Here is an 11,700-nt window from a genome sequence, read left to right on the forward strand (position 1 = left end):
ATTACTTAAAAATATAAATTACCTATAACTAGAACAAACCTAATTAATTAAAATTTAAATTTTTTTTTAGAAAACAAGAGAGGTTTTGTTTTTGACATATTTTAAAAATTTAAATAAATAACGAATCAAATAATGCGACTTGTTGGGCTTTAAGGTCGGGTCCCGCGTAGGCCCAATGAAATTGATTTCAGATCCGAAAACCCGACTGCAATAAACGGATTAAATTCGACCCGGCATATCTTTCAAAAAAATTTAAGCTAAATCCCTAAAAATTCCCGATACCTTCTCTGGCTCTCGCCGCGGGTATCCTCCATTGCTTCTCACCGTCACTTGCCTCCACAGCCAACCACAGACATCTGCGACTATCCGATTTCGCTCGTCAGCCTTCAAATCTGCAGGTAATTTATTCAATTTCGTTTTCTCTTCTATGCGAACTTGGGTTTTGAAATTCGCAGACCTAGTTGCAAATCTTTTATTAACTTGTTAAATTTTTTGGTAGCATATTTGAATGATTTCACAGTATAAATATGGAACTTTCACTGGTAATTAGATAATTTGGTGTTAGAAAATGTGGTATGAATTAGAATGAAAATTACAATGTTCCAGTATGGTGCTAATCGAACCTTGCGAACGGACACTCTTATGGATGTAATTTACCTTGAAATAAAATCGAGTCTCTGCATTTTAGGATTCAGGCTACTGTTCTGTCGTTTGAGTGTAGGATGTAAAGGCTTCTCTACATTTTGGATTTTAGTTCGGTAAATATTAACTAGTTGGGATTAACTGGTAATTGAAGTTGAGAGGAGCAAAAAACTGTAATCCCATATTGGAAGCAATCAAGCATTGCCCTGATGGTGGGAGGCCTCCCAAATGAGATTAACCAGATGGGATTAATTAGTAATTTTGAAGTAAGACAATCGTTGATGACCTCCAAGTATCAGGGCATCAATGTTAGGGCTGGGTTGATTTTCCTTCCAAGAGTAATATTTGGAATTATATCATATCAATTTGAGGGTAGCTTGGAGCTAGTGGAATAGGAGAATATTTTGGAGTGTTTGCTCCACTTTTGGTAGGGTTGGAGATATCTGGTTCTAGACCTTTGTTTTTTGTTTAATGCTCATTTTCTCTCTTCTTTGAAGGACTTAAGGAACCTTCTTGGTATCTTGATCTTCATAATCCCATTCTTTTATAAGTGGATGGCAGTCCTTGGTGTTGTACATTGTTTATGCTAAACATATATGATACATATGCACATTTTATGGAAAATTATCTTCATTATGCTTAAATCGTTCTTAGAAATGGTGCTTGTAGAATGTTTTGGTGAAATGACAATTGCTTTTAATATACAAATGACTGATGGACTCCTTTTAATCAATCTGTTGAAGTGATGGCCAGGGTTATATGAGTGATCCTATGCCATAACACTGCTCAGCATTTTTTTGATTGCTCACATTCTCACTGTTTCAACTAGAAACCTTTTAAGACAATTACAATCATAGCAAACTTGACCTGTAGAAACAGTGTGCTTGAAAATGCTAACAAATATTTACATGCTTATGCATATCCTCATTTAGTATTAGTTCCTGCAATACAGGTGTAAAGAATGTCAATGAACCACATCAGATCATTGAGAAGAATCATCATCACAAAGCAAGTAGATGGCTTGGCGGGCTGGCGAACCTTTGCTGCTGGGGCTGCTAAAGGAAAGAAGGGTTCTAAAGGAGGAGCAGCCAGCGATGCTCCAAAAGCATCAACGCTGAGTAAAGAAGTCAAGTCTACAACAGTAGTTGGTGCTAATATTCTGAAGGATGGAACAGATCCCAAGATCTTGCCTGATTCTGAGTACCCTGATTGGCTGTGGCATCTGCTTGATAAACGCACAGCATTGAGTGAACTAAGAAGGAAAAACATTGAAACTCTCCCTTATGAAGATCTTAAACGATTTGTTAAGCTTGACAACCGAGCAAGAATTAAGGAAAACAATTCTATGAAGGCAAAGAATTGATATATAATATTCGTAAGAACCTTTATTTCTTATGCAAGTATGGTACATTTTCTCTTTCTCCCGGGATTCCTTCAAGCGATTAATTTGCATGTGTGGAATGATGTAGGGCTCTTAAGGAAAAGCATAAATGATTTATAATGTCTCTGTAGCTGTTGATATATTCAATTTTTTCCAGGTTTCCTTGTTTCTTTAGGACTCTTGTGCTGTTTACAACAATGTCATGTACCTGGGTTGATGGTGCAGAAAGATTTTCACTTGTTGCCTTTACACTGAAGTAGGCACACTTCTTCTTGAAAATAATGATGAAGGTGGACACACAAAAGAAAAGAGAAAGGAAAAAAAAAAAAAAAATTGTTCGAGGCTGTTGTCTATCAGCTTTTGTGTGACTCAAACACTCACGATTTTTGGGGACAATAAAGTTCCAGTCATCTTGGGTTCCAGCTTTTCTCTATTCAAAGTAACTTATTCTGGTTTTACAGTATTTAGCAGTAGTTAGTAAGTGAGTGTTGTGGGGCAAGCCTGAGTCATCCACATGGTTTTGAAGTCAATCCGTGCATTGCATGTGGGCTTCTACTATGGTGCCCAGCGATAAGTGATTATCGCTTTGAAATAATTGATTAGTACACAATGATTAGTGATTATCACACAAATTTAGCGAATAACTTTGAAATGTTAGAAAATTAATACGGACACATAAGAGATTTTCCCTAGCATGTATACTAGATAAGCAGGATAACGTCTTCTCCACCTCAATCTCTTTCGGCTCTACAGTCTCTATGGGCCCAACCTACCTTGCACTCTCTCTTTCTTTTAGATATTAGAGTGTTCTGCCCTTGAAACTCAGTCTGATGCAGTGTCTATCCATTGGAGAATAGGGAATAGTTTTAGGTAGAATCATTTAGTTGTTGGGTTCTTCTGTCTCCTCCTACCATTAAAAGTGACGTATGATACATGAATGAGACTCACTTATCTGCCTTAGGCTTTATGCAATCCTTGTTCACTGCATTATTCAGTTGGGCCCAAAAGCTAGACACTGGCACTAAAACTTCACAGATGGAAACCACATCCTCTTGCCTACCTTACCCAACATAACAAATGGTGAGAAAGCTACAAGCTTTCTTTTTTCCCTTTTTTCCTTCTATCATGCTTCTTGGTGGTCCATCTATTGTCTGTTAATTTAATATCCTTTCTTGGCTTTCAATTTGGTCTGATGCATTTTGTTAAACATAACTTTTTCTTACTGCATGTTATAAGGAAAATTGTGGTCAGATAAATTTTCAGCTCGTATCATATCTGCAATTATTTTTTATAGTATCAATGTGGGTGGTCCAGATCCTATACATCTTACCAGTGGATGATGAATCTAGCTACCATGGTGACACACTATGCCTTGTAGAACATGTGGATGTTATCTGATTACTGCTTGATGTTATAAATTACTATATCACATTATTGAATTTATAAATGCAATGTTAAATCATAATGTTAAAGTTATGCTTTAGCCGAGGTTCTTAGAGGGTGTTTGGCTTGACTTTCTTTTTGACCAAAATGGAGTGTATAGCTTTAAGTTTGTAAATAATTATGTGCTTCTCTATTTTAAGTTAAGCTGAAGCTCTTTAATCCGATTGATGTTGAGACTGGTTTAGTGGTGTATTCCAATGTAAATTTTCATGCCATATTTTGTGTCAATTTGAAGATGACATTTCATGAACTAAAGCAAAGAAAGAGACCAGTGAAAGAGCAATTGCAGAAAAGAAAGTAACAAGCAGAGATATGGATGTAAAGAGGGAACTAAGCTTCTGTTTGGTAATTAATATCTTTTTATTTCATTCTCTAAATTTATATATGTTTACATTTGTATTTATAGAATTATTCAGACTATATCTATATGTTTACTGTTATTTTCTGATTTTTCTTTTAATTTTTTAACTAATTTTTATATAAAGATAGATAAATATAGGGAGAAAAAACAAACTTCATGCACAAAGGGAAGCTCTCAAATTAATATCAGAATATCATATGCATTATTATTGTTTGTTAAAGCTGGTAATCCAATCTCTGCAAAAGCACTTTTTTGAATGCATTAGTACCCAAAGAAGAGAAAAAAAAAGAAAAAACAGCTAAAAGCTGCTTCTCACATGGGCTTTCTTTGCTTTTATGTATATATAAGTTTGTATATGTGTTCTAACTTCTATACATATCTCTTTTGAATGGTTGAATTGAATCTCTAGGATTTTCCAAACAGGCAAAATCCAGGAACAGCTCACCAAATCCCTAATTGCAATTCTTGCAGAAATGAAAAGGTGAACAACATAATAAGTGCTTCCCCCAACTTGGCTTTTCCAAAGATAAGAAATGAAAAGGTCACGTGCCAAACATGTGCCTTTGTTTTTAACCTTCAAATTTACATACATTATTTAAATGGTGGGATCACAGTCAAAGGGTAAATAGTGAAATGGGTTTTTACTCTTTTCATCTCCATCAAATGAAAAGGTTAATTGTTAAAGTGAGGATAATTGATTTCAGAATAATTTAATTATATACATTTTTAAAATACCTTGCAAAATATAAAATTAAGAGAAAATTACCAGAGTTAAACTTTTTGATTCATATTTTCTTTTTTTTTTTTAAATGGACAAAACACTATAGTTTATAGATTATTACACATTGTCTATTTTATTAAATTTTCTACTAATTTTTTTTCTTAATTTGTATATATTAATATTTGAAATATATGTAAATATAGCTCAAAGTACTTAAACAAAAAGATAATTTATTACTATATAAAATTACTCATTATTTTATTTATTTATTTGTATTATATTGACTTATTGTCGGATTTTGTAGTATTAGTTATGTAATTCACACATTTTAGTCGTGTTTTTTTTTTTTTGTAAAACGAATTATATCAAATAAAATATATAATAATTTATAAATATAGATTTTTTAGGTATAAAATTTTTTAAAAATGAGATGAATTTGTATAATATAACGAATTTTATAGAATAAAATATTATTTATTTATTTATTTTTTTGTAACTAGTGAGATTAAACCCTAATATGGGAAACAAGCCAAAACACCATATCAATTGGATTATTTTAGACTCAAAATGGCAATGATGCCAATAGACATGTCCATATGTTTATCTAATCATTTCATCATGGTAGGGTAATTACACCTTTTTGAAAAAACTAAAAAATTGGAATTTGAGGAAGCTATTTTATGACCCAAAAAAAAAATTGAATAAACAAATAGATATTTTATAATAATATAATTCAGCTTCTAAATAATAATATATTACTTTGAAATACATTTCTTCTATAATTCATAAAAAATAAATAAATATTTAGTTTGAGTCACTATAATTCGTGTTAGGTATTTCTGTATAATAAATTTTTTTTTTCGTATCTTTGTATAGTATAGATTTATTATGTATTAAATACGTAAATAATAATTAAAATATAAGAATTCAATGTAAAGAAACTAAAATTATTTTTAAAAAATTCACCAAAATATTAAAAAAAATAAAATTCAAACATATTAATTTATAAATTTAATCTAGAGAGAACATAACACATATTAGTACCTTCCTTCTAATCTACCCAAAGTAAGATCTGAAATTTTTTATTTAAAAAAAAAAATCACATATAGATTTTAATTAAGACAATTCAACTCTTTTGAAAGAGAAATCACACTTGTTTAATATTTGCAAGAGCACCTTTTCTTTTGAATTAGACAAAACATGTGGACTTTAAACAAATCATTTTATAATAATATAATAATAAAGGGTTTAGTCAATTGGGTTTAAAAATTATATAATTAAGAGACATAAATACTATAAGAGCATTAGATGAATTGACAAATTTTGTAAATTAAAATTATTTCAACTCAAAATTAACATTTAATTGTCATATTTATGAAAAGTTATAATTTACTTCTCTTGATCAAATACATAATAAATTTTTCATTAAATATATGGTTAGTGGTATTATTTCAAAAATCATGCACTTAATTTTAGAATATAAATTATACTCAAAATTTTAAAAAATACCTTATGACTTACCCAACATAATTATTATAAATTATATTAATTATGTCACCCATAAGTCCAAAAATACTTTACATAGACAAGAAATTTGATTGCCCTCCCTCCCAAAATCTCTGATAAAAAGATCTTGTTATCATATTTTCACCTCACCAAGAGCTCTATTATGATTTCTACTAAAAGAGGGTAAATTCAACTATCTCTATCTCTCCATACATCACCATCATTTTAGTACAACTTCAACATTATCATAACTCTTCTGAAAAGAATCTTACCCTATTTACATGTGTTTCTTTAGCTGCTGAAATATATTTCATTTTCTTTTTGTTTTAGTTTATAGAAGTAAAATTCTAAGAGAGCGTACAGTGCAATTCAAATGTATATAAATTTTTTATAAAAGAAGAGATGTATCTTTATATACATCAATCGTACAGATAAATAATCATTAATTTATACTTATTTCAATCAAAAAATAATAAAAATACTATTTAATTGAATTTAAATATGAAATCATATAAGTTTATAATTTTTTTCTAAATTTAGGTATATAGAAACTATGAAGAAAGATATTCAAGGCACTACAAAAAGTTCTCAACTTGTTTGAGTTCTTGGCTTGTTATTACTCTAAAACAAATTGATCTTAGCCTAATATAAGTGATAACCATTAACAAATAATTAACCATGCCTCACTAACTATTAATTATTATTAAAATATCTAATCAAATCTCTCTTTTTCTTGAACGCCATGTTATCTTTTCAGGGTTTCATCTTGTGTAAGCAATAATTGATGTTTCTTCTATCATATCTTCTTTGTTGATGTTATTCATTTATTCTCCTTTAAGTTTTTTTTCTTTTTTTTTTGCATCAATACACGAATTGGTATAATTTATTTTCACATGTTTTTCTGTTATTATTCATCGTTTTCTTTGTTAAATTTTCTAAAATAACTTGCTGGCAACTATTTTGATAATTTGATTTCTTCTTCTTCTCTCTCTCTCTCTCTCTCTCTCTCTCTCTCTCTCTCTCTCTCTGTGCTTAGGTAGGGATTTAAAGATCTTCCTTTATGTTTCCATGTGGGTATGCCTTAGATTTTTATTAACCTCTTAAATCTCCCACCTTTTTTGTTCTTAATTGCTCTAAAAACTTGCTGGGTTGTTTTCTTGGCACTTCACGCCTTGTTATTAAACCTCTCTTAATTGCCCTTTTTTTTAGTTGCAGAGTTTAATTTTTTTGGTGAAGTAGTTTCTGGGAATGAAAGCTAGTAGCTTTTAAGTTGATATTTTCATATTTACGCCATTTTTTAGTGATGTTCTTGGTTAGTTTCTTATTGAGCTTGTCACAGAAGGGTTTAGCTCGTAGATTCTCTTCTTGGGTTTAATTTAAAATTTCCTGAAGATCTATTGTTGTTGCCAAGCCATTTCTTAAATTTCAGACCTTTTCTTTTTTGTTCTTGATTTCCCATTTTAAGTTTCTTGCTTTCCTTGGCTCTCCAAAATTTTGCTCTTAAAACTCTCTTAATTCCCATGCTTTTAGTTGGAGAGTTTAATTTTGTTAGGTGAAAAGCTAGTAGCTTTTGTGCTGATAGGTTCATATTTATGCCATTTCTGAGTGATTTTCCAGGTTAGTTTCTCAGAGATCTTGTGTTTTTAAAGATTTTCTTGGTGGATGTACTTCAAATTTTCCTGAAGATTTGTATATAATCTTGTTGGGTCTGGAATTTGAGTGCTCAAGGATTGAAAAACCAAGAACTTGTTTACCAGTTGCTTGTTTGGGTTTGCTTCAAATTCTCCTGAAGATTCCTTGATAGTCCTTTCCAATGCCTCCTACATATTTCCCTCTAAGATGGGAGAGCACAGGAGATCAATGGTGGTATGCTTCACCCGTAGATTGGGCGGCTGCTAATGGCCATTATGACTTAGTTAGAGAGCTTCTCCGAATTGACCGCAATCACCTAATTAAACTCACTTCTCTCCGGCGAATTCGCCGGCTAGAGACAGTATGGGACGATGAAGAACAATTTGATGATGTCGCCAAATGTCGGTCTGAGGTCGCCCAGAAACTCTTTCTTGAGTGTGAATCCAGGAAAGGGAAGAATTCCCTCATACAATCTGGCTATGGAGGATGGCTCATGTATACAGCTGCCTCAGCTGGTGACTTGAGTTTTGCCCATGAGTTACTTGATAGAAATCCTTTATTGGTGTTTGGGGAAGGAGAATATGGTGTGACTGATATACTTTATGCTGCAGCCAGGAGTAAAAACTGTGAGGTTTTTAGGCTGATTTATGATTTTGCTGTTTCACCGAGGTTTCTAACTGCAAAGAATGGAGAATTTGAGGAACATATTGGGGATATTCCTTCTATTTACAAATGGGAAATGGTGAATAGAGCTGTTCATGCTGCTGCTAGAGGAGGAAATGTGGAGATTCTCAAGGAATTGCTTGTTGATTGTGAAGATGTTTTGGCATATAGAGATAAGATGGGTTCAACTGTTTTACATGCTGCTGCTGGTAGAGGACAGGTTGAGGTGAGATTTCTCTTCACAGCTTTGCGCTAGTTCCGAATTTGCTGATTTGTTCGTGTTGTTTCTTACTTGCTTGGTTGTGTTAAAGAATAGAATTGAAACGATAAAAGAGTAAATCTGATCTAGTGCGATGACAGTAGCAATTGCAAAAGAGGGTATATAGGTAGATCCATACCTATGAATGTATCAATGTTGTATCATAGTTGGATGCTTTGTTTTCTACCATTCTTGAGACAAGTTATTTTCTATTATTGTATTGTGAAACGGGTTTGTGTTAAAAGCATGATTTTCTCAATAATTATGCATTAATCATAGATGAGATTTTTTCAGACTAAAGTACATTGCTTTAAACTGTAAAATTGCTCGATCCATGGACTTTACATAAGATTTTTATATTCGAGAATTACTATACGTTGTTCATATGGTCATAAAGACAATCCATGGTTGAATTATATGCAGGTGGTTAAAGAACTTGTCACATCTTTTGACATCATAAACTCCACAGACAATCAAGGCAACACAGCATTGCATATTGCAGCTTACAGAGGCCAATCAGCGATAGTTGATGCTTTGATCCTCGTGTCACCCTCGTTGATCTCGGTGAAAAACAATATGGGAGCAACCTTTCTCCATATGGCAGTATTGGGACTCCAAACACCCGCTTTTCGAAGATTGGATAGGCAAAAGGAGCTCATGAAGCAGTTGGTATGCGGAAAGACTTTCAACATGGAAGATGTCATCAACGAGAAGAACAACGATGGAAGGACTGCTCTTCATATGGCCATTGTTGGGAATGTTCACTCTGATTTAGTTCAGCTTCTGATGTCTGCGCGATCAATTAACGTGAACATCCGCGATGCAGATGGGATGACTCCACTCGATCTCCTTAAGCAAGGACCTCGTTCTGCTTCATCGGATATACTGATTAGGCAATTGATTTCGGCAGGAGGAATATTTGGTTGTCAAGACTATACTGCAAGGAGAGCTATAGCATCCCACTTGAAGATGCAAGGCAACGGAAGCAGTCCTGGAACTTCGTTCAGAATCTCTGATACTGAAATTCTGCTCTATACCGGATTGGAGATTGTATCGGATGGCAGTGCTGATCAGGGAAGTGGTGTAATGAGCTCGCCTTTGACTGATCCATGTCAATTTGACACCAATCAAATCCCATCAAATAACAAGAAATCAGGCCCCATAAATGCTGCAGCTCAACGATTGAAAAGTGTTCTGCATTGGCCTAGGATGAAACAGAAGAAGCATGAGAAATCAAAGAAATCCATAGAATCTCTAGAGTCACTCAAGAAGTACAGTTCAGACGAGGCACCAACTCCACTTCGACAGAGATTTTCGAAGCCTTCCTCTCCCGCAAGCAACAAGAGGACACTTGCCGTGAGGAGTACTCAATCAAGTCCAAATGCCAAGAAAAAGTTTGCTTCAGGGATAGTGCAGGGTGTCATGCAAGCAATGCCTCATTTGACAGTTCCAGGTCGTTCTCGGTCAAGTTCGTTCTCGAAGTCATCGGTATCTTCACCTTGTTCACTCGAAAAACAAAAGGGGATTTTCGTGGACACGAATGTTGCAGGACCATCTTCCTCAATAAACCAAATATTGTTTGGTGATGAAAAACCGGAGATTTCCGAGAAGCAAGGCACCGCGAACAAGAAGTTGAGGAGCCAGTATTTCTGTTTCGGGTCTTCGGATGTATCTTCAAAGACTCAAGTTATGCAGCAATCGGAGAAACTGAGTCTCCATCCTTCAATTCTCTCAATGGCTTGATTTAGTACTCCATGGATGGCTGTTAACATGAAGATTAGTAGTAGAGTAGTGGTAAGATGATCAGTAGCTTGCTGGTTGTTAATTGTATTTTATGTATGTTACTTACAAACAAGTCTTTCTGAAATAAGCTTTGATGTTGTTAAAGAATCAAATTAGAAGAAAACATTTGCAAGTTATGCTTTTTTTTTGGAAAATTTATATATATATATATTATTATAGTATGACATACAAATCAATCATAACATAATCTCATAATAATAACACATGAAAATACTCATATACCAACTATTTTCACTTGGGGTTATGCTGAATCAGCCTAAATTTCGGATAATTTTTTATTTTATTTTTATCTAGATCGATATGATACTATTTGAGTTCGTCTTATTGAAAATTAATTAATATATGTCAGATATAAATTTTTGAACAAAAAAACTGGATATAGATTAAGAAAAATTTATAGACTGATTTTTCAAGGCTCATGAATATAGGAGGCTTGTAAGAAGGCCTTGATGTTATTGTTAGATCCATTTATGATTGGGCTCCAAAAATTAGGGCTTAACATCCCCATGAGTAAATTGGGGTTTTGATTTTTAGATTTATTGTTAATATTTTTACTTACATATTTTTGAAATTTATAATTTTTAGACCATATAAAAAAATTTAATTTCAGAGCATATAAAAATTATAGGCATCAAAACAAAAAAAAATAATAAAATGGAAATTTTAGCTTTTTTTTTTTTTTTGCTTTGAGTGGATATAGTTTTTGGTTTTTAATAGAGCTAAATTTTTAATATTAAGCAAATTATGAAGTTAGTCTTTCAATTTTAACATTTATTATAAACTTTTAGTTTTTATTCATTTATAACATAATAAATTAAAATAATTAGATCATATTTAAATTTTTTAAAAAATAATTCTAATTAATTAATTAACTAATAATAAAAAATAGACATAATAATATTATTAATAGCTTTTTTTTTTTTGCTTTAAGTGGATATAGTTTTTCGTTTTTAATAGAGCTAAATTTTTAATATTAAGCAAATTATGAAGTTAGTCCTTCAAATTTAACATTTATTATAAACTTTTAGTTTCTATTCATTTATAACATAATAAATTAAAATAATTAGGTCATATTTAATTTTTTTTAAAAAATAATTCTAATCAATTAATTAACTAATAATAAAAAATAGACATAATAATATTATTAATTTAATTTTTATATTATTTGTAGCAGCCCCGGAAATTTAAAATGGAAATTATATTATAAATATCAAATGCGGAAACGAAGTCAAAATTTGAATAACATCCATTACACTAAAACCAAAAACGTGCTCACAAAATATAAAAGA

The 11,700-nt window shown here is 32.0% G+C and overlaps 2 protein-coding genes across 3 annotated transcripts; both read left to right on the plus strand.

Moving 5' to 3' along the window:
- The first annotated feature begins 240 nt into the window (after positions 1 to 240).
- Positions 241 to 2,445, plus strand: LOC110809012 (large ribosomal subunit protein mL54-like). Of its 2 annotated transcripts, XM_022034719.2 has the most exons (3): positions 241 to 398; positions 1,595 to 2,017; positions 2,181 to 2,445. In XM_022034719.2, the coding sequence occupies exon 2, from the start codon at positions 1,604 to 1,606 to the stop codon at positions 2,003 to 2,005; it is 402 nt and encodes a 133-aa protein (XP_021890411.1). In that variant the 5' UTR covers positions 241 to 398; positions 1,595 to 1,603; the 3' UTR covers positions 2,006 to 2,017; positions 2,181 to 2,445. The 2 variants fall into 2 exon arrangements, with proteins under 2 accessions (XP_021890411.1, XP_021890410.1); XM_022034718.2 differs by lacking the exon at positions 2,181 to 2,445 and having other exon boundaries at positions 1,595 to 2,147.
- Positions 2,446 to 7,727: 5,282 nt separating this feature from the next.
- On the plus strand, positions 7,728 to 10,527 carry LOC110808965 (Ankyrin repeat family protein). Its single transcript, XM_088214973.1, has 2 exons — positions 7,728 to 8,575; positions 9,032 to 10,527. The coding sequence occupies exons 1-2, from the start codon at positions 7,868 to 7,870 to the stop codon at positions 10,349 to 10,351; spliced, it is 2,028 nt and encodes a 675-aa protein (XP_088071099.1). The 5' UTR covers positions 7,728 to 7,867; the 3' UTR covers positions 10,352 to 10,527.
- The last annotated feature ends 1,173 nt before the right edge of the window (positions 10,528 to 11,700 follow it).

The sequence above is a fragment of the Carica papaya genome, chromosome 1, assembly GCF_054855325.1.
Source record: "Carica papaya isolate Zhongbai chromosome 1, ASM5485532v1, whole genome shotgun sequence".
Classification (NCBI taxonomy): Eukaryota; Viridiplantae; Streptophyta; class Magnoliopsida; order Brassicales; family Caricaceae; genus Carica; species Carica papaya.